General features: G+C 35.3%; 3 protein-coding genes across 12 annotated transcripts; 2 read left to right on the top strand and 1 right to left on the bottom strand.

Annotated features, from left to right (window-relative positions):
• Positions 1–1,879: 1,879 nt before the first annotated feature.
• On the top strand, positions 1,880–3,442 carry Lwr (ubiquitin conjugating enzyme lesswright). The gene is made up of 4 exons (XM_070313937.1): positions 1,880–2,169; positions 2,749–2,832; positions 2,900–3,162; positions 3,245–3,442. Exons 1-4 carry the CDS (start codon positions 2,104–2,106, stop codon positions 3,309–3,311), a joined length of 480 nt encoding a protein of 159 aa, XP_070170038.1. The 5' UTR covers positions 1,880–2,103; the 3' UTR covers positions 3,312–3,442.
• A 595-nt stretch (positions 3,443–4,037) lies between these two features.
• Positions 4,038–5,639, top strand: Vkor (Vitamin-K epoxide reductase). Of its 3 annotated transcripts, none has more exons than XM_070313860.1 (4): positions 4,038–4,187; positions 4,276–4,464; positions 4,991–5,088; positions 5,170–5,639. In XM_070313860.1, the coding sequence occupies exons 1-4, from the start codon at positions 4,177–4,179 to the stop codon at positions 5,385–5,387; spliced, it is 516 nt and encodes a 171-aa protein (XP_070169961.1). In that variant the 5' UTR covers positions 4,038–4,176; the 3' UTR covers positions 5,388–5,639. The 3 variants fall into 3 exon arrangements, with proteins under 3 accessions (XP_070169961.1, XP_070169960.1, XP_070169962.1); XM_070313859.1 differs by having other exon boundaries at positions 4,040–4,187; positions 4,260–4,464; positions 5,170–5,638; XM_070313861.1 differs by having other exon boundaries at positions 4,040–4,187; positions 4,241–4,464; positions 5,170–5,638.
• Positions 5,475–21,111, bottom strand: Chas (chascon). Of its 8 annotated transcripts, XM_070313852.1 has the most exons (14): positions 20,818–21,110; positions 16,790–16,928; positions 16,570–16,712; positions 16,221–16,395; positions 15,532–15,568; positions 14,617–14,786; positions 13,969–14,154; positions 10,956–11,171; positions 10,464–10,704; positions 9,848–10,186; positions 9,462–9,667; positions 8,987–9,218; positions 8,369–8,849; positions 5,475–7,593 (listed from the first exon to the last, which is right to left on the bottom strand). In XM_070313852.1, exons 4-14 carry the CDS (start codon positions 16,287–16,289, stop codon positions 7,074–7,076), a joined length of 2,697 nt encoding a protein of 898 aa, XP_070169953.1. In that variant the 5' UTR covers positions 16,290–16,395; positions 16,570–16,712; positions 16,790–16,928; positions 20,818–21,110; the 3' UTR covers positions 5,475–7,073. The 8 variants fall into 8 exon arrangements, with proteins under 8 accessions (XP_070169953.1, XP_070169952.1, XP_070169951.1 ...); XM_070313851.1 differs by having other exon boundaries at positions 16,570–16,928; XM_070313850.1 differs by lacking the exons at positions 16,570–16,712; positions 16,790–16,928.
• Positions 21,112–23,428: the final 2,317 nt, after the last annotated feature.

Here is a 23,428-nt window from a genome sequence, read left to right as displayed (position 1 = left end):
TATTTCCCTTTTCCATATTTCCGCACCTTAACCTTAACAATGCCCTTATCATATCTCCTCCCATACAGCACCGCAAGGTTGCAACAATATTGCAGCAACATTTTTCTGCAAGATTGCAACATTGCAGAAACATTACGAAATGTTGCTACAACATTGTTATGATATTGCAGCAACAACAAAATGTCCGAACTACAGAAATATTGCAATATAATATTGCTGCAACATAGCAATATAATATATATGCAATAATGCTTTATGTATATTTATCGACATAATATTCTTAACATATGAAAAAAATAATAAGAAATTAGGCATATAAGAGTCAGGATGTAGTGTGTATATAGATTTTCTGTATTATAATAATAACGAAATATTATAAAATGTAAACTTTTTGCTACACATTCAACTTCCTTCAATGACAGAAAATATCCACAAAAAAAAAAGAATATTAAAAAAAACTCAATTTGCAATTGTGTAAATTCACAATCTCTTTATATCCGAAATATGCAGATATCCGGATGCAAAAAGATTGTGGTGGATTTACGCATACGAGTTTTTTTACATTTCTCTTGTCTTTATATAATCTCAAAATTTATTTATTAAAATCTGAAGTATCTTTTGCAAATTAGAAAATTATTATCAAATTTTTGATTTTATATAAGAATGGAAACTATTAAAAGAATTCTTAGTCCGATGTCTGAGTCCCTTGTGTTGGAATTATATCATACAACTTAAACTAATAAAAGTAGTTGGTATATCTTTAATCTTATTAGCCGCTCTTTGTAAACTTTATATAATCATCGTGACTAAAAATTAAATGCGGAATAGGTAGCGCAACATGCGCCGCATAGCGGTAAACAAATGAACTAGCGATTATCGAATACTTTTTTTGGAATATTTTCGTAATGTTGTTGTAACATTGCTGTAGTTATATTGTAAAATAATGTCTTTGCAATATTTCTACAACATTAAACTGCAATATGCAATATTGCAATGTTGCAGCAATGTTGTTGCAAGCTTTAGTGCTGTATGGATATGAATCTGCATAGATCTTCAAAATGAGATCATTCTAAATACAATGTGTTCTAAGCAAAATTTATAAAATATTCTTTTAACACAAGAATATTCTACAAAGATTCATAGATAATCCTGTAAGAAATATTCTCAAAATAGTATATATTTGACGCTAAATAGAATAGTCAAAGAATATATGTATTATGCTATCAGAGTTGTATGTTATTATTTGCATAAAAGTTATTCAAAGTTTTAAAATATGCAATGATAGAAAATTATAATAAAAATTTTAAAAATAAAAAAAATTTAATCAGATTTAATCTATTAATATTAGATTTCCATCATGATAACTACAAAAGATTTATCTGTCAAATCTTGGCAAAATAAATAGATGTGGCTACATTTATAATACAAAGAATTATTCAACAATCCTATAAAGGAATAATAAAATGTTCATTATCTAAATATATAGTATAAAAACTATACAATACATAGCAGAAGCGAATTAATTAAAGTTACTTAAATAATAAAAATTGACAAATTTTCTTCCTTTCCCCGTTTTTATTCTAAAATTATCTCTCCTAAACGACTTAGATCTACCATTCTCAGCTCTTAAATTATAGAAATGTGCAAGCAATAAATTTTAAATCACGAGCCATATACGATTAGCTTCTGGACTCGTCAATCGACGACTTGGACAAGTTCCTAGCCATTTCTATTGGTGCACGACTGTATATTTAGTCCAAGAAAAACGGCCTTTTTTATCGACCGAGCCGTACTTGTTAAACGGTCCGTTTTATTCGTGAAAAATCGCGAACGAATCCGCTAGCGCTTTTACGAACACGGATCAGCGTGTTAACGTAACCCTCTGGTTGTCTCTGGCTGGCCATCGGTTGCACCCTCGCGTAGAGTTTGCGTTTTGGTGGGTTTCACCAAGTAGCAGCATCCGGCAAAACATTCAAATTCGGTGAACCGAAGATTATTTCCGCTTATATTGTGGACATCGAGAGAACGTGGGGAACTATTTCGCATCGTAAGAGCGTATCCTGTGATTGTTGTCTTGAAGATCGTCACATCGTCGCAGACCTAATGTCAGGCATAGCGATCGCCAGGCTCGCCGAGGAGCGAAAAGCATGGAGGAAGGATCATCCTTTTGTGAGTTTCTGCGCGTAGCAGACCGCGTTCCCGCGGCAACCGTCATCATTCCGTTTCGCGCGCGCGAAATGCGTCGATTACGATTCCACGTTGTTTCTCGCGGCTGTAAACATTGGCTCGCATCACGTTCTAGATCAAGTGACCTCAAACATTTTATTTAATTAATTAATAATTCTATGAAATGATCGATCTAGTCTTGTCTCAAAGAAGATAATGAATAGGTTAATCTCTAATTAACGTATTAGGCATTATAATATTTGTGTGCAAAGCGAAATTTTAAAATTCTCGAAGACTTGATTATTGTAACTCGAAATCTATAGTATATGTAGGGATTCCTTGAAATTTTCAAAAATTTTCATAGTAATGGATCTGTTCTTTATAGCTGAACTGGCTGCACTAATTCAGAATTTAACTTTTTCTCTCCACACTGGAAGATGAAAGATAAACTCTGAACTAGTGCAGCTAATTTAGCTCAGTTCAGCTATAAAAAACAGACCCAGTGTCAACTTTAGCATTTTGTACAAAAATGACTGGATATTTATTAACGAAGAATGATGCAAGGATACTCATTGATTGCAGGGTTTTGTGGCTAGACCAACCAAAAACCCGGATGGTTCTCTTAACTTGATGAGTTGGGAATGTGCAATACCGGGAAAAAAATCTGTGGGTAAACTTCTATCAGATGAATTACAGAATTATGTACATTTGTATTGAACACGTAGTTTTGCAGACTCCTTGGGAGGGTGGGTTGTATAAGCTACGTATGATTTTCAAAGACGATTATCCATCGAGTCCACCAAAATGTAAATTTGAACCTCCGCTGTTTCATCCAAACGTTTATCCATCCGGTACCGTTTGCTTGTCACTTTTGGACGAAGAGAAAGACTGGCGACCAGCTATCACGATCAAACAGATTCTTCTTGGCATTCAGGATTTATTAAATGAACCAAATGTGAAAGATCCAGCTCAAGCAGAAGCATACACAATATATTGGTATTGTTTACGAGACATATTACAAGATATAAAAATATCAATATTTAAAGATTAATCATTGCACTTTTTTTTTTTTTTAAAGCCAAAATCGTTTGGAATATGAAAAGCGTGTTAAAGCTCAAGCCAGAGCAATGGCTCCGCAAGAATAAATGCAAGAATATCAAATCGAGATATTTGAAATCTGTGGAAAAAATACATTGTATGTGTGTGGACAAAACTTTCCTGAGCTAGTCTATTGCTCCTATGATTATTATTTTTTTTTTTTTTTTTACAAATAAAATTAATACATTGTAACTAGTTAATTAGCTTATATTTCTAAGAATTATTTACTAAATATTATCTTCATTCATCATAAAAATTTCTTAAAATTGAAAGTAGAATGTATCATTTTTAGCAAAATGTGTCGTATATAAATTTTTTTCACACACATATACATATTCTCTTATTAATATTAAGAATTATGTTGTGAGATATGTACTTTAAGACAGAATTATTTTTTGAGATCTAAACTTTAATTTGTAAGTCTTATAAGTAATTACCGATGTAATTTTTTAAATAGGGATTCGACAGAGATAAATAATGGCAACTATGTTAAATAAATATCCTGCTTTTTCTGAATTCTATTCTATCTGAGTATAACACACAGAGTGTATCTGTAGATAAGCTTATTTAAGAATCTACTAAGTAATGTACAAATTTAAAAAAAAAAATAAAGATTTGATTCATCGGACTATGCGATAAAATTTAATTTCCATAATGTTTGACCTTTGGCAGATTTTATGCAAATATAGTTGCCCAAGAGAACAGGTTTCTACATCAATGAACATTTGAAATTAAATCGATGTGACGGCGAGTTAAAAATTCAACATGTTGAATTATTAATCTATCGATTCTCGCGTTATCGTCTTTAAAACATAATTACTCAAACGCGAATGCGTCACCAAAGCATTATCTCGGAATCATTTATAGTACAAGTGTACGACCACGTTGTTAGTGAATCTCAGAATCCAGAGGATGTACAATGTGTAAGTGATATGTATATGTACACAGTGCAGAGATAGTGAATTTTGTATTCTAGTAAGTCAGTGATATTCCAGATATTCCATTCCTCAGTAAAATGTCAGCAACTGGAAACTGCGCATTACGAAAAATCAACGCCGGAATTTTGTCCGCATGCATTATTGGTTTGGGATTATCATACTACGCATACGTCGTAGAAACTAAAAAGGAACAGGATGATTCGTATGAAGCAATGTGCGACATTTCAGAGCATATCAGCTGTACCAAAGTGTTTATAACCGAGTAAGTGAGAACGTAAAAAAATAGCTATCGCCGCATCAATGACAACGTTCCTCGACATGTGCTTCACTTAATGTGATACTAATAAATTATTCATTTTATACAATATTTTACAATTTTTATTCTATACATTTTATCTTATACAGGATCGCCATATATACATTTGTATTGATGATTTTACTTTACTCGTTTTATACCTTGCACCGCATCGCGATCGACGAGACGCCACGTGTGCTGCCACGATTGCTGCCTTCAATCGAGCGCGAATTTTTAAACGCAGAATATATTGAAATTTATGATGTAAAGAGTAAGACATATCGTTCCTTTCAATGCGATTTGAAATCGGTAATATAAAGAAAGTAGTGTAAATATTAAATGAAATTAAAAATATGTGACGTGATGTAACATATACATAAAAAGGTATTTGAAATTGGCGATCCTATATATGTGTGTACGTGATTATAAAATTATTTCAGATAGACATATATAACACACACAATAATCAATTAATATATATATTATATTTCAGATATGGCAAAGGATTTGGACTATTGCCAAAAAATTCCGTATTTAATATCCCAAATCCATTATATGGTTTAGCATTTTATACTCTGGTTGCAGTTTTAAGTATGTATTTCGTTATTGACATAAATCTCTATGCGCATATATGTTCTTTCATATATTAATGAGGAAATATTTTTTTCGCAGGTACAATTAATAACTACTCCTGTTCTGCAGCTGTTGTTGCCTTGGGAATACTCTCTAATATCTTATCAATATACTTGGCATATATATTATACATACTTAATAATATTTGTATAGTGTGCTTTGGCTCATACACTGTAAACGCAATGATTACATTTTTTGCTATTAAGGAGTTTTATAAATTATTCATTGATGTTGCACGTAAAAAGAAGATGAAATAAATTTAAAGAATTTAAATAAATTTAATTGCAATTCTTGCAACTGACCAAGATGATATTATAATAGTTTTTTTCTACTGTATGCATAAATTTTATTTTTTTTAAATAAATTTATTAGTTAATTATCCGCTTATGTTTTTAAAATGTATATATAAGTATACGTATGTATAATATATGTAAAAATATCTTTAAAAATCCAGGATATATATATTATGTATGTACATAAATGTGATAGAAGAAAAGACACTTATTACATATTTATATTATAAACCAAAAATATATAAGTAATGTTGCATCTATATGAAACTCTTACATTTACTTAATAAAAATTATATGGGATGATGGATATACAGAGTGTTTCAAGTTCTCGATACTTTCCTTTTGGTTATCATTTCTAAGAACCAAAAGGAACAAGTCAACAAGTAAAATTATCTGTTAATAAAAAAAAATGTACTTTGAAGCGTTTAAAGAATATATGGATGATAGAAGAACAATAGACATGAGACACATTGTATATCATATACCGAAATTAGTAACAATCTTAACATACAGTTTCTTTTTGTGAGAATATCAGTAATTTAACTATCGAGAATACATAGCATATAAATGTTAAAAAATACGAAGAATTATTTAATATTTAGGAAGATTTGGAGCAATTGTATGTCATCAGTCAGTTTTTTCAATACAATATTCCATTCTAGATGTGATTCAATCTGACTCACATAAACGTTTTGTAAAAAAATATTTTGCATATTAGAACTTAAACTATTTTTCCTCATTCAAATAAAAAAAACGGCTATTATATAAATTCTAGCACCATCTGCTAATTTGTTGGGCAGTTTCAAAGATATGTCTGTCTACTATTTACTTATATCGATAGCACTCCACATTAAAATACATAAGTTGCGTGATAATGTGGAAATAAAAAAGGTCAACTGATTAATAGAGATAAATTTGAAAATACAGGGTGTCGCAGAGTTACCGCACTATTTGCTAATGGCAGATTCTTGAGATCATTTGGAGACGATTTTTCTTCAACGAAAATGTCGAGAGAGGTCACCATTTTTTGCAAGTTTCCAATTTTTCCATCATATATCTTTCTAACTAACAATAAACCTTAAATTAAAATTCTCTTTCTCTCTCTCTCTCTCTCTCTCTCTCTATTAAAGTGAACTTTATCTAAACTTGACTAAAAAATGTAGTTTTAACTTTCTATAAAGTTTAGTTTGCAAAAAGCCCTTTTTTTTAAATCGCTTATAACACGGAAATTATTGATGACTCAATATTTTTGCTGAGGAAAAATCATCTTAAAATGATATTAAGAATTTATCATTAGTAGATGATGCGCTAACACTGGGACATCCTGTATAATAGTATATATCTATTATACATATAGAACTAACATGTATGATCATTAATTATAAGAATATAATTATAAGAATAGGAGGGATCAGCGGCAGTTGACCGACAGAAGAATAAATACAAGATTATAGAAAATATATACGTACAAAAATCTATAATACATGTAAAATACATATTTAATTCATTATTTTACCAGGGCTGTAGTTTTTCACTCATGCTTTAAAGGTGGAAGATTTTTGCATATGCATTTCAGGAAAAAAGAGGAAGGAAAGGGGAGGAGAAAATGTAAATTAATACCCGATATATATGGTCACTGACGCGACCACCTTAATATTTACCTTCTTTTAACAGATCTCTGTTACTGCGACTAATGCTGGCGAGAATACCGGGGCTCTTCAACGGCGGTGTTTCGTCCAACCGGTTCAGATGCAAATTGGAGGTATACGGGGCACGTATCGGTGCGTCGATGCCGTTCTTGTCGACATCTACGTTAAAGCTTCTGCTGCGGGACAGCGATGATTTGTACGTCCGTTCGGGTTTCGGCGGTGCTTGAAGAGTGCTATAGGCGCTCGTCATATTCAACTTGGTTGGCGTGTTCACGGCGTTCTTGATCGATATGTTGATCATGCTACCGTGTTGCTGGCCTGTTTTGCCATGTCTGCCGATGTGAGTGGCCTGGTGTCGTCTAATCTGCGATGCTGTCTGCGAACGAGTCGATTGTCCACCACCGGTGGAGTGCAGATTTCGCGGTAATGTCTGGATGGACCGGAACTGCTCCTCTTTTTCGTAATCGCCGATCAGTCTGCTGGTGGATTTGCTAAACCTGCCGAGGGAGCTGGAGGCAATGCTGAAACGCGGTCGTTTCCAAAAGATGATTCTTCCCGAGTCACAAGATGAACTTTTTCTCGTCGAATGAACCTAGCGTATGGCTCATCGTACACGATTCGATTCATGCGTCCCTTCATGCAGCCTTCACCCGAAATCGAAGCGAGTTTGGATCATCGAGAACCGATTTAAAGACACCCAAGCGGATTTAGATGTTTGCGCAATTTGGCTCCTGAAGCTTGTGTACAGCTAACTCTGTCTTTGGCGATCAAGCGACGTAAGATAGCGAGTTTATCGTCTATTTTAATACGAGGGCGGACTCTGATATACATTGAGAGACAAATTTTTGCTGACAATAAATGAAAATATGAAATATTTTCGAAACAACATTGCATGCATTAGATATATAAAATATCTCGGATTAAATTATAGATCTTCTTCGTATTTTCATTTTCAATTCATTTGCAATTCATTTTTTCTGTAGGTGAAAATCGATCATATTTTATAATTTGTTAATATTTCTCTCTCTCTCTCTCTCTCTCTCTCTCTCTCTCTCTCTCTCTCTAACTTAATCCATAAGAACTCTTAATTTTCAATTGAAACAAAGATGAAAATAAAAAAAAAATCTATAACATATTATAAGAAACTATTTCAATGGCAAAAATATGTCTTGATAATAACGAACAATCATAATGGATTAATTACAATGCGATTTAATTTAAATAATAAAAACTTGTCAGCCAAAATTTGTCTCGCTCTCAATTAACTACATCATATATCGAGAGTATTTCGATTACCTGTTCTCGGAATCTACAGCGACTCTACCAGAACTTCGTGGTCTTCCGTGTCGCTGTCGATCTCTGCCGATCTCGTACCCTTTCTCGCGACCATAGATGCTGCCGCCGAAAGGATCCTCGCCCAAGTAATATCTCTGTAAAGGCGGTAGCGTGGATTCACCACGTTGCCATTGCTCTTGAACGACTTGATTGGCTGTTCTAGTGGTTATTTTGGTGGCTTTATTCGGCACGTTGACATTTCGCGGCGACCACGGCGGTCTCTCAGGCGGTTTATCTTCTATCATATCCCTTTCACTGACGAGAGGAATATTTCGGTCGACGACGTTGTATTGCAAATAAGTCGGACCGTTGTCATCGGTCTGCGTCAATTGCGAGGCCGAATTGCCGCTTCCCCGCTTGTTCTTCCTCTCCGTACTGGCTGAACGTAATTTTCCCACCAGCTTCCGAAAGGATTCACCGATCTTATATTTAGAACCAGTATCTGTATATAAGAAGATTTACAATATAACACATTAGCCATTAAGTATTATCGCAAACTTTTTTTAGATGTTATTAATAGTTCTAGTTACGTCACCGGATTTAATTATCTTGAATTTATTAGAGAAGAATTAGGCTCACTTTTCGACGCACGTGAAGTATCAGACTTCTTTTCTTCGCGATTAATTGGTGGTAACTTTGGTGAGATTGATCGCGATCGCGGCGAGATATTCTTATAATCGTCTCTTTCTGGGGTCTGTGCTTGAGCATCGCGATTGCGGCTCTCCCAAGTTCTTTGCACCACATGTACCGGGCTTGAAGTACGACCCGGCAATGGTTCGTTCAAATGAATTTTTTCTTCAGATTTTGCCCACTAGAAATGTAATCAACAAAATTCAACGCTTCATAATACAGTAAAACATTTTATAAATCTGCAATGCGATACAAATCGATGAATCGTTCAATATACCTATAATTATATTTATATAATCAACAATACAAGTATAAACGTATACATAACTTTTTTATTATTTAAAATTATATTTTCTTTTAAATTATTTATGAAATGATAAATATTATTATCATATATAAAATTAAAGACGAAAAATATCCATACTTGTTCTTTCGATCTCCGACGAATCGGTGGGGAGGGAGTACGTTGTCGTTCCTCGATAGAGTTTTGGTACTCACGTCGAAACGTTTCGTAAGTTTTTGAATATGACGATTCAACTGGATTTCTCTTATGCCCATGGGCATGTCCGTTGGTACGAACAGTTTCCACATATCGAACTGGAGAGCTCGATCGTGCGTGATTTTGTTTCTCTACGCAGAATATATTATATTTACATAAACCAATTAATATATTTCCTACGATGACTTCCTATATTTGTGCCTCTTACAACATAATTTACACATACGTTACATAATATGTACTCAAAGATAAAAATCCTTTCGTATTAATATCGAAGATACGTTTTTGTAATAAAGTTATATCTTCTATACCTCTTCCTTGATATCGTTCCGACCATTCGCTGATTCCATGATAATATCCTGAAGGTGAGTTCGAATCTCTACCACGTCCGTGATGACGGCTGGAGCTTACGTTTTCATACTCGCGTTCCTTCGGGGTGCAGGATTTCATAGTAACGTTGATGTAACTCGTATTAGTGCTGGTTGGAAGAGGAGAGTCGTCGGCGTCAAGAGATCCGTGAGACGAACGCGAGTCGCTGCCAAAGTGGCTCTCCAGCCATTTCGAAGTCTCAAATTTTCTCGCTTCATCCTCTTCTTCCAGATCCAACGATTTTTTCGTTAGAGCATCCTTTCGCCCGGCATCCGAGAAGCCTATAGTAATTTGCAATTTTCTTTTCTTACATCAGAGAATTGTATTGATGGGGGAATTACAATCCCTCGATTTTAATTGCTCAAGATCAAAATAACAAAACTTTAAACAATTTTTGTTAAATACAGAATTTTCATTCTTGAATATAATATACTATAATGTGACAATATGTGAATATACTTGAGAATGGAAAAGAAGGTACTATTATCAGGTAATTGCCGACGATTTGTAAACATGTGGAACCCGATGGTAGAAAATGAACGGAGAAAGGCGACTTACCGGAGTATTTGTGGAAACGAGTCGTCCGCATACCCGTCGGTGATGGTGACCAGTCGCCTATTCGTTCTCCTTCGGTTGTCTCTGCGACGTAGCGCATTTCTCGGCCGACTCTCTCGCCGGCCGAGATGTAGTCTACCACGTCCTCTTCTCTCTTCTTCGCGTATCTCTGCGAACCTTCTTTTTTCGTTTCCGCGGCGTCGTCGTCGTTCCCGCCGTCGTCCGGAATCTCGTCGTCGTTGATCTAAAACCGAAATGATCGCATTACTTGCACTGTCTCTCCGTCATATATAATTTTGTATCATTTTAATATATCAAAATATTATTTATTTCTTATAAATATATATATTATTGTTTAATAAAATATAATAACAAATAATAATATATCGTTTTTCTCTTTCGTTAAAGAAAATTAAAATAGCAAAGATAGATTTGAGATAAGAGAAGAAAATTGAAAGCGAGAGTGTATATTAACAATGCGTTTTTGCGATCCACCTCTTCGTGCTCGACCGTTCGCTTCTTCTCGGTAACGATTAATCCATCAGCCTTCAGTTCCTTTTTCTCCAAGGTCTTCTCGGTGTCGATGACTTTGTTCGACTTGGTCGTGTGCTGAATGACCCGCGGACCGGACTGCGGCGCCAACTGTTTCGAAGATTCAGCAAGAGCAACTCGCAAGTCGCCCTTATTGTTACGCACCGCCTTCTGGTATGCCTGAAAACCAGATGTACCCGCGTTAACCCCCGCCGGACCAGTTTATGGTATTACCTCCGCGCGAAAGTCCTCTTCCTCTCCCGATATACATATTTCGAAATCTCATCATAAGAAAAACCGGCTGATCCGGCTTTGCCCGTTTGCATCTTTCTTCCGAAAATATATTGCTTCTAAAGAGGGATGCAGCGCTCGAGAAGAGTTGCAATATGGAACAAGTGCACGCAATCGTATATACTATAGTATAAATATAGATCAAGATGTGAGAAAATTATCACGAAGCTATCTTTGATGAAGTTTAATTGACACGAACATTTATACGTAGATATCATCTAAATTACTTGAACTCAATAGGAGAAAAGTAATTACCGATGATAATTACCGGTTATCAGTTTTCACAAGCTACCTCATTACGTCATAATAAGGTCTTTGTGACAATTTGCAGTGAATAATTCTCCGATCAATCGATCGCTGATAATATTTTTTAGTATTTTTTAAATATTTTTATGTATCATTTATCTTAATATTATGATTTTTATCCTTGATCTACACTTGAAAATGTGATTCTTATTTTTATATATTTGCAATTTTCCTTTAAAACTCCACGTTCGCGATCTCTCTAAACTCGTTGATCTATATGCATGTCAATTGGTCGCGAGATGCATAACGCTCATTTGTATGCGCGTGAGCCGTCTGCGCGGCGACAAGTGAATTAAAAATTATGCAAAGTGCCGGTTTTACGATGACACGACGCGATTCTCCTGACCTTCGCAGAGAGAACGACTCGGTATCCGTGCGCGAGTACGTCGAGGACGATGACGAGCATGACGAATCGTCACGAGACGCACCGGAAAAATTGTCCACCGTGTTGAGAGACCACGACTTCGATCGAATATACAATATATTCCGGTCTACTTGCAGCGATGCGTTTATGCACTCCGGAACGAAGCTATCCCAGCTTCCATTTCGCCGAAAGGATAAACGGATACGTCCCGCCGATATGTCGCGTCCGATTAAACAGCGCATGTATTTCCGACCGGATTATCCCCCGGCATCTTTCGCGCGAGGACAACTGGTCCGGTCCGGCCACCGACGACGATGATCAGCAGGAATCTCGAGGCTAGAAACAGACAAATTCTGTGTCGGGGACAAAAGTGTCCCTCTCGTCGATATTGCCAAGCACGAGACACACTATCGCGGCTGATTGCACTCGTGCGGTCGCGAGACGTACGGAACAGCTGCTGAGACTGCGGCTGCGGCATCTCATGGCTCCTTCATCGCCATTGGGTGAAGGGAGAGCAAAATCGAGAGATCATCGACTTCCACTTCTTGAGATCCCTTTCCCTCTCTCTCTCTCTCTCTCTCTCAATTTATATTGCCCTCTTTCTCCCTCGCTCTCTCACTTTCCACAGTTCGCTATTCGCCATTTAACTCCGTCCTTCCTTCGTCATCTTCGTTCAGAACGATCTGACCTCCTCCATCCTGAATCGTTCATACGCGCGAGAGCATCTTTTGCGCATATACCTGTTGCCCGTCTTTCGCAATCCAGTCCTCTTCCCCCGAATATCCTTGCGAGATTTGTAAAACCTCCTTGCGATTGCCGTAGATTGCAGTTGCATAGATCAGTATCGAACGAAGAAAAGGATTTTTTTTTTCTTACTTTTAATGTAATACTATTCTCTTTTTGACTTATTTATGCGCAGTAGACGCGCGTAAGTGCACCATGTATCATTATGCCATTCAGAAAGTAACATTATCCGTATGTTGTTATTACCATATATTAAGCAACGTCAAATTAATATTCTTAATTTATAGTTTGTATCACAAAAATAAACGCGACAGTGAAACAATTATCAGAAAACAATATGTTAGTTTAGGAATAACTGGATACATATATCTTTGTCTTATATATTGCATCTTTTATAAAAAGAAGATGAAGAGAGAGGACAAATTTTTTTCATTCAGATACAAGACATTTCATAATCGTTATACAATCAAAAAATTTCTCCAAACCTTTTATGTTAAAAGTTACAGAGAGCCATTTTAAATGTAATATTTTTATCTTATACCTCTTCTTTGCATTTAAAAATAGTTTCCGCAAAAATTGACAATATTAATTTCATAAATATCTTCTGAATATATCATGTCTCTCTTCTTAAAAACTTTATAGAAATTATTTGTAATTTTTTGTAAGAATCGTAAGAACATCTCTAGCATCGTGCTGACCGAATCCCATCGAGCTAAGATATATATCTTTACACAACGCGCGCGTGAGTTATTAGATGGAATGGGGAATTTTTAGAGAGAGAACAAACAACGCGACCTTTTCGCAACGCGTGAGATGCCGGGAAAGAGAATGCGCCAAAGCCGTATTCCCTGCGGCACGCGCAGGTGGAATTCAGATGTTGGTGCGTCACGTGTGTGCATATATATATATATATATATGTACAGGGTATCCCATAATTCGCGGATCACCCGTCATGTGCAGGTAGAGCAAATGAAACCGAGAAAAAAAGTCCGTTACAATTTTTTTCTATAACACTTAATAAAAGAGTTATTATTGAGTAAAGTTTGGCCAATCAGCGCCGATCTTTAGCCGCGCGCCGGATAGTGTGCGCCGCTGCACACTTCACAGCATGAAAAGTTGGCGCTGATTGGCCAGACTTTATCCGATAATAACTCTTTTATTAAGTGTTATAGAAAAAAATGGTAAAGGATTTTTCTTCTCGGTTTCATCTGCTCTACCTACACATGACGGGTGATTCGCGAATTATGGGACACCCTGTATATATACATATACCTCGTCCGAGATATCTCCCAGCTGTTGACGATCCTCCGTCTCGAGTCTCTCCTCGATCTCCTCGCGGCTCCTCACCACCGTCTCGTTGAGCTCCTTTTGCACGATGTTACCGCCACTTCCGGTCACAATACCACCTGCCGCCGGCCGCCAGTCGACCTCCTGCGGTTGATCCCCGGTCGTGCGTCTCTAAACACCGGTTCGCGGACGTTAAAAGCACGTTCTGTACACGTTGGCGCGTGATGTTACAAAGGAGGCCGAGTTCCATCCCGATGCGCGAATGTATACAGAATCAACGAACAATAGATGCATCTCGTAGAGAAGCGAGATAAAGTTTTTGCAATTGATTCTTGTTACATCTTTCATCTCCACGAAATTTTAACTTGTATAAAAACAATGCAGAATCTTCTTGGTTAGTGTATAGAGGAGGAAAGATATAAAGATAAAACTTGAGAAAAATTTAAGATACCAAAAAAACTGATTTGACATTATTAAATCCAATTATAGATTTATACATCACTTGTGGTTATGCTATATTCAAAATTTACATCTCTTTCTCTCTCTCTCTCTCTCTCTCTCTCTCTTATAAATAAATTATTTTATTTTAGAATTTACTACTTATATTCGCCGATACAATAAACGCGTGCAAACCTCCTGGGTCGTGTGCTCCTGTTGCTCGACATCCTCGGTAGTGTTGGTGGTAACGAGAGGACCAGAATCGACAACCACTTCGCCATCTTCGAGGACGACCTGCCGTTTCACCCTGGTCTCGATCTGCCGAGTAGTCGTGATCTCCTTTTTCTTGCGAGTCTCCCATTCCTCTAAAAACCGGAAGTGGGTGTCCTTTCAGTTTCGTTCATTGAGCAAAAATGATCTTTTAGACAAGAAATAAGAACAAACGGGCATAAAACACGAGTGATGAGTCGACGAACAATATGACAGAAATATCTTTTATAATGTCATCTATCGCGACTTTGCGAACATTTCAAACTATGCCAAACGAGCGAAACAATAGCTAAAATGCATCGGGTAAACACAGTTATTTCTGTGATCGTGATGTTTGACAAAGAAAGCAAACGGAAAAGAGGATGCGTTTGTTGATTTATGTTTGTAGAATATCTGGCTGACATTATACTATCTAATCTTTTATTTAAATAACAGAAATGAGGGTTTGACAAGGGGATACGATTCACTTAAATATTGGAAACTCTTGAGTTAGACATCTTACGGCACTTTTAGATAGCACCTTACTTAAACTTGATAGCGCGTACGTAAGTTTGAACTCGTCAAGATTACGAAGAGATAAAAAAGAAATTTTAATTACATATTCGTCTCTTACGATTTGAATGTGGATTGACTATGTGTTGGAATATCTTATCTGCCAGCTATTTCACATTTATCGTATATTCCTTCACCTGTTCTTCATTGCTTTTGTTTATATGATGAGTTATGCCGATGTTAGTACCACCACATCTTAAAAAACTTTCAGTTTATACGCTGACGATATGAATGACCATAGATTACCATTTTCGTTCGTGAATTAACATTTCTGTGCGGAGAATTTACCTTCTTTGATTAATGCCACGGAATTCTCAGGGTCAACCTGAAAAAGGAAACAATACGTATGTAAATCCGCCTACGAACGTGAACGTCAGCAGAGGAGTGAAACGGCGATTCCTTTTGGTTAAGGACATTCCAGGGAAGTTACGTATCGCGAGAAGTACGTTTACCGCAAATAACTTCACCGTAACCGCTTTCTTACTTCATGTTACATGCGACTAAACTCCTGACCGACACCCGGCGGATTCCGATCCGACAAGGACGTTAACGTGATGTAAAATTATTCACAAGATCAACTCTGAATAAATACACGAGTGATTTGCGGGAAATCGGCCTAACACGATTATTCGAATCAATCGAGAATAATTAATTAAAAAATTATTGAAAACTTCAAAAAATATCATTAAAATGAAATTAATTGAAAGAAATTTCACGAATAATTAATTAATAGAAATTATCGACCAAAGTGAATCAATTTTCCATTTAATCAATCTTGCATTTCAATTTTCTATCATCTTTTACTCGGCAAACTTTTATGTTTCTCTCTCTTCAGCTTATTCTCGAATAATTTTTATAATTCCATCAATTTTTCATATACGACATTTCTTCCAAATGTATAAAAGACGAACACCGAAGGAGAAACAAGTGAATACCTGAAAAAATGCATTTTAAAGAGGCGGAAAAAAATTACTCACGAGAATAGGGGAGTGGGTGTTTGTCGGTGGACGGACTTCGTACCGACGTGTCGAAATTACCTCCATCATTCGATCATGTCTAATGTCTACTATAAAATCTTGATGTTTCTGTCAAGTCACTCAATCAATCGTTGCGAAGAGAAATTCAATTGACATACCATGAATTTCGGTTTCTCTGCACATAAATAACAAAAACATACTCTGTTATAAATTATCTAATAGAGAAAACCTTATTTTAATTTATAGTAAAAAAATATCGTCGTGTACATCGAAATCATCAATTATATTAACAAATATAATGTCGATATCGAAGATTTTTGAGCGCATTGAGCGAATAAAAATGGCGTACCATGTCATCGTGTGGAGAAGACGAGAAGATGAGCTTGCGTATGGGACGCGGGGCGCAATAATTCATCGAGAAGCTTTTTCTGCGAATATAGAAGCCGAAGGCGATGACACGCGGCCCTGTAATCGCGACTACCTCGATATGATCTACGCGATATGATATTGAAATGGTTAAAGACACCACGAATGGCCGGTTGCCTATGTTCTATATTTCAATGGCGTACTTTTTCCCTTAATCATTCGCGCATGTTTTTGATTGTAGCTCGTATGGATTGAGTTGTTTATTTGACCGAAAGGTTAATTGATGCGCGATTGGGAAACAATCGATTCCTCCGCGGACCCTGAGAGTATCGGTTCTAGAAACTGAGAGAGAAGAAGGGAATACTAGTGATAGAATTAGCATGTGATATTGGAAAGAAAAAAAAATATATAGAGTAAAGTATTATACATATAATACACTAAAATAGATTATAATAAAAAAATTATCTATTTAATTTCTCTAATCACAGTGATAGATAATACTAGTGTCAACGCACAATGTATTACTTTGATAACGTCTCGTGATGGTAATTATACCAGATATTAAGCGCTCTCTTAACTCTCGTTCGCCATCTTAATTGCCGCTTGATCATAATGAATTCTTCAAGCAGAGCAATTTAATCTGCTTTAAAGAGAACTTTGCCTACGCCTCTGAACACTGGCGTCCTTGCGGTTAAAATTACGCACGCGTTCTCCCCATCTCGAATTATAGACAGGTACGTATAAATATTTAGATTTTTTTCTAGGATCCAATGATCGTAAAATGTGGTTTTAAAATGACTGCACATTGCTACAAAATGTGCTCGATGCCACCTTCAGATACATCATAAAAGTCCATAATGTATAAAATATAATTTATCGTACAATCTCTTAATGATGTGACGTTTCACTCATCTCTCTGATATAATAATATTAATTATAAATTTTTTAATTGCATGATAATTATAATAATTATCTTACCGTACAATTTAATCATATAAAGGACTAGTGAAGAAATTAATAACAAAGTATTATTTCTAAATAAAATAAATATTTTAGTAAATATTAATGAACATTTTTATATTCATTACATATTAAATGTATACTTAAGATTATTGTATACAAAATTTGTATATAAGATTAATTTTATAAAGATATGTTTATTAATATCTCTGATTTCCTTACTTTCGAATTGCTTTCAGAAAGATCACGCCAACGAATGTTTTATATCTCATGAATAGATCTAAAAGGACAAACATGCACTTTGCATCGACAACACGTTTCTTTGGCAATCCGTGATACGACCATGTTAGTCTCACCTTATTGGATATGCGTGTGACGTCAGGGATGCGTCAGCGCGTATAAGTAAATGATTCGAAAAGTCGTCCGTGACATTTTACGCACTTTGTCTAGAATAGAATGAATGGCGAGAGTAATAGTAAAACTCGACGTAAAAAATAACTTTCCTTGATAGTAGAGCGTCGATAAATTGTATATCAGTAGATAATGATAATTTTATTTCTTATTCACACATCGAATTATCAATCAATCCTGCAATATTTTTTTCATAAAGGCGGGTTAAAATAATTGACATAGTGTACTTTATGTATAAATTCATATATAAACATACTCACTGCCAATTTCTTCTATATTTTCACAATACTTCTGTCTTTTCAGTAGCACTTTCTAAATATATTGTTAATTCGCTTAATAAAATTTATTTTTGACTACTATTTAATATACAAAACTTTCTATAAAAAGATACATATTAAATATCTATTATTTTATTTTAAAAGAAAAATTCTCTCTTTCTCTAATTAAAATAAGAACATATTTCTTCTCAAAAAGATACATCAACAAAGTTTCACCAATGTAAAATATTGCAATGTTGATTGCAATATAAACATAATATAGGTAAGAAGAATATTAAATTAGCCTCAATTGATAGTAGCGAAATCGGACTAGATAAGCAAATTAAGATTAAAAAAACACAAAGCGCGCGAAACGTTTGAATTGCCGGCCGCGGTGATTTCAATGCGCGGCGAAAAACACCGCGAGCAAATGGATCAACAATTTTTAAGCCTGCAGCGTACGGTACGATTTTTCGTACTGATTTTGTTAATTTATTCGTTGCGTGCTGTTTAGCGAAGTATTCTACGTGTTCCAATCATAAGAGTGTTACTAGTTTTGGCTTCACACGTGTGCAGATTATCTTACGTGTTGGGTTAATATTTTAGTTATAAGATTTCTAGAGATTTCAACAAAATTCTTCAAGATTCTAGAAATCCTCTAGATAATAGCCAATGATTGCTTATCTAGTCAAGATACGATTCAAGATATTTATTGTGGAAGAATTAATAAAATTTTTAAAATTTTATTAGGTTAGGAAATCTGTCATTTTTAATTAATTATATACATATTCAATTAATATCAACATAATTATAAATAAAATACATAATTATTTATATATATTTACAACTTTTGTCTTTATATTTATTACTATTTTTATTTTTCGCGTTTTTGTCGTAGTATCGTCTGCAACTAGCAACAAAACCATAGTGAAATATAGCACCGAATCTATTACCAAAAACTAGTATGCTAGCACGCACAGCAACACGCAGCATATAATATTTCAAGTTGCATAGCCATTATCCCATACAGCATAGAACATTGCAATCACATTGCAGTAATATTACAATCTTGCAAGTTGCAATGTAATATTGTTGATACATTATTGGAACATATAATTGTAATATTTTATGAGAATGTTACAGCAACATTTCTCAAAAACATTACAAAAAATAGTTTTCGGTAATCGCTAGTTCGTTTGTTTACCGCTATGCGGCGCGCGTTGCGTTATCTATCCCGCATTTAAGTTTCAGTCACGATGATTACATAAAGCTTGCAAAGAGCGGCTAATAAGATTAAAGATATAATTATTTTTATCAGTTTAATTTATCTGATGCAATCCCAACACAGGGAAGTCAGATATTGATCGTTCAGTAATCGGATACATAAATGTCCGAAAAAGTTAAAATTATTCGTTAATTGTCTACTTAAGATATAAAATACAGTCTAATATCAATATAAATAAAATTTTCACTTTTATGAATTAAATTATTTAATCATTACTATTTTCTTAAACTTGTAAATTATTTATAAAATAGCGATGTTAACTGGATAACAGGAAATTGTTAAATAGTTTCCGTTCCTAATACAAAACCAAAAATATGATAATAATTTTTTAATACGCACGATATTTCAGATTTTAATAAGTAAACTTCGAGAATATATAAAGACATTCAAGAGAGAAAAAACTCGTAATTGCGTAAATTCACAATCTTTTTTTCTTATTTCTCTTGGATGTCTTTATATATTTTCAAAGTTTATCTATCAAATTTAAAGCGTTCTGCATATTTGTAGCAACGCATTTCAATATTACAAATACATTGCACCGTAACATTACTGCAATATTACATTGTAATATTTCTAAGGGCGGACATTTCAACGTTGCCGCAGACTTGCAGTAACATTGCAAAAACATTTCGCAATTTCCATGCAATATTACAATGTTTCAATGCAAGGTCTACGCAACGTTTCTGCAATCTTTCGGTGCTGTATGGGATAATTGCTAGCAAAATGTCTCGCATGCGATCTAGTACGCGAAATCGTACCGTGTGCCGCAGGCTTTAGTATGCGGCGCAGATGCAACATTGGACACGTGACCTCGTCAAGGACGTCGCCATTTTGGTTGAAAATGTGAAGCGGGCTCGTTCGATCGTGCCCGAATCCATTTTAGGATCGCGCGACATTGAAGATCAATCATATACGGGAACGGTACCTTGGCTTTCACACCAAATACAGTTTGAGGTCTACGTGACGACGATTTCACCGATCTGTCGATCGTTATCAGCGAATTACAACCGTCGCGAATCGAAATCAAACGGACGTATCGGATGGAAACACACCATTTCTAATACACTCGCGCACTGAGAAGATTCTCATCGCTTCTGGCTGTGTGCATGCACAACTCGTTATGTAAGAGACTGACAATGCCACTCGCGTAATATCCTCGAGGAAAAACCGTTCGTCGATCCTTTCTCGGAAACGCAAAATGCATGCACGTGTCGGCGTAAAAGAGAGATCGGAGCAAAGGAAAGACAGCAGGGAGTAAAACTTAATTCTGGAAAGATAGAAAGAAGATGAGGGGGAAGAGCGCGGTGTTTATACTTACCTACACACATCTCGGTGTGATTCGCACAATCACGCTTATTCTCTTATGGGCCGATCTAGAAATTCTCAAAGGAATCAGCAGCACGACTTTCTCCGAATTTGATGGAAAAAAATCAATGTATCTCTGGCAAACGATTCGAGTCGCTCGATCGGATCTTAATTGAAAAATTATTAGACCTTGTCGCGAGGACAATTCGGCGATGAATGACAAGCGATGCGAATGAATTCACGACGCGCGAAACGAAAGTACTCGACGAGACTCGCGCCGCATGCTTTCGCGCCAGCACTCGCGATACTGTCCGGCCGTCGAGTACCTTCTGACGGATCCACCGGGCATCTCAGGATCGAGTCTAGCAGATGCGGCGCCCCAGAATGCGCGGTCCATACACCTACCATTACCGTCACTTGGAAGATTCATTTCACGCACTTTTGGAATTCTATGCAAATTCTAAACAAACCTAGACATACCACCGATTGCAAAATAGCCTTCTTCTTCGAGGTTTTCTAAAAAGAAGTATTCAAGGTGACAAACGTTAAATGATCACCGAATATTAACTCAATTTGTTATGAAGTTCCAATATATGTCGATCAGAGCCGATCTCTTGAGAAATCGAAAATGGAGTCGTTTCGTACTTAAAAGAGCATGTCAAATATCTGTCTATCATCTTACTAATCATATAGTAAATTTCAAGTGGATCCATATTTTTAATTATCTAGCTATCGCATCTATACATACATACTTATATAAAAAAGTTTCAATAATACATTAGCATTATCTTCCATTTGTAACGCTTGAATCGTTTAAAAGCGCTTCAATAAATACTTTTTAGAAAGTAACATGTTTTTAAGCGCATTCTCATAATTTTAAATTATTAAGTTAAAATTAAATCAAATTAAAAAGAGAGAAATGTCTACAGATAGAATTTTTTTTTACAGAGAAAATAACTTTGCTTTATCTCATGCCGTGACTGTCGGAGCGGGACATCCCGAGTAGGAGGCGAGAGGATTATCAGGGCGAAGCCACTGTAAATACAGGCACATACGCGATACCAAGTACACACCCGAATGGACAAACACCGTGTGTATCTCTATCACAATAGCATGATCGTCCAATCAGAGACCATCACGGCGAGAGACGGAGATTAACGTCCCATTAACCCATTAAAGCCCACAATCGCCTTGAGACTTTTCGAGATACAACTTTATTCTGACAATGAGTCATATACATATATTTTGCCGACGCTTTTTATCGCTTTTAGAATATTATTGAAATAAAAATGACAAGTAATTTCTTTGAAATTAAAATATAGTATACTCGCGAAATATCTTTTGTCTAAAATTTTATACGAATAAGATCGAGGTGACATTTATGATTATAATTAATCCGAACAGATATTAATTTTCGATTACATCTCGTGAGAATTAAAGTAAGAATATGTAAGAATAGAAGCATGTAATGTAATAAGAAACATAAAATTTTCTTCTAAAATATATTCAATAAAAAAAAAAAGTTAATTATATCACGCAACTTTAGGAGGATGTGGAACTTGACGGAGGAAAGATAATAAGATTGCACCGTCGAGTAACAGTAATAATTTATATCTAATAGTTGAAGAATTATCCGAATTGCTGGAAAGAAACGAATTACACGAGCGGTTCGAAAAAGTTTTCTAATTTAAGCATGCGATTTCCCGTTCTTACCAAGGCTCAGAAATATACGCGCCTCTTTAGCGAGATGGCTCTCCCCAAATGGAGCCATCGCGATAAGTAAGTAAATACGTTCCAAAACTGCACAACTGTGTGTCTGCGGATACATGTATATTTTCAGAAGCCCATTCTTAGCATTCGTTCGAGATCGTTAATATATGCAAATGCGCGCGTTTCAGCCGAGTGCCTTATATCGCTCACGGATTCGGCATGTAAAGTGATTCATCAATCGCGCTCATAATCAAAATAACATATCGCCTTCGGGTTCCATTGGCGCGTCTCTATAATCCTTACTTATGCGCCGCGCAATATCGTACAAGGTCGACTTAAAAAGGCGACGCCCGATTATGATTAATTAACGGCGCGAAAAACATCGGTAAAATGATCTTTTTATTTTCACCAATCAATCGAGATCTGTCCACGTACAATTACCAGCGAGCGACTACTGGTAATCACGTAGCGAATCAATAGCATGCCGATTTGCTCTATTTGTCGTCGACAAATAGAGAGAATCGCTTCAAAACGAAAACTATTGCTACACTAGAAATAAAATTTTCTTTAATCATATAAATACATTTTGCAATAATATTGATTTTCGTTTTACTTAAATAAATATATACTTTGTTTCCAAGAATATTTTGTTATATTAAATAAATAAATTATTATTAAAATTTTAATATAAAAAAATATTTATTTAAACATAAAAAATTAATTATTAAAATAAAGGAAATCTGTGTTTTTGAAACAAGCAATCAAAAATTAAAGAATGTTTTTTTAAAGATAGTATTTTAGTATAATAAGGATAAAAAAATAAATTCTTGTTTTTATTTGCAATTAAAAAAGCATACTTTACTTTTATTTTATATATATTACTAATTCAAATATATTTGCTGCTTGATTGAAAT

This window comes from Polyergus mexicanus, unplaced genomic scaffold, assembly GCF_030449975.1.
Source record: "Polyergus mexicanus isolate NDT 795.1 unplaced genomic scaffold, iyPolMexi1.0 SCAF_26, whole genome shotgun sequence".
In the NCBI taxonomy this organism is placed as follows: Eukaryota; Metazoa; Arthropoda; class Insecta; order Hymenoptera; family Formicidae; genus Polyergus; species Polyergus mexicanus.
This window is presented reverse-complemented; position numbering and strand designations above follow the sequence as displayed.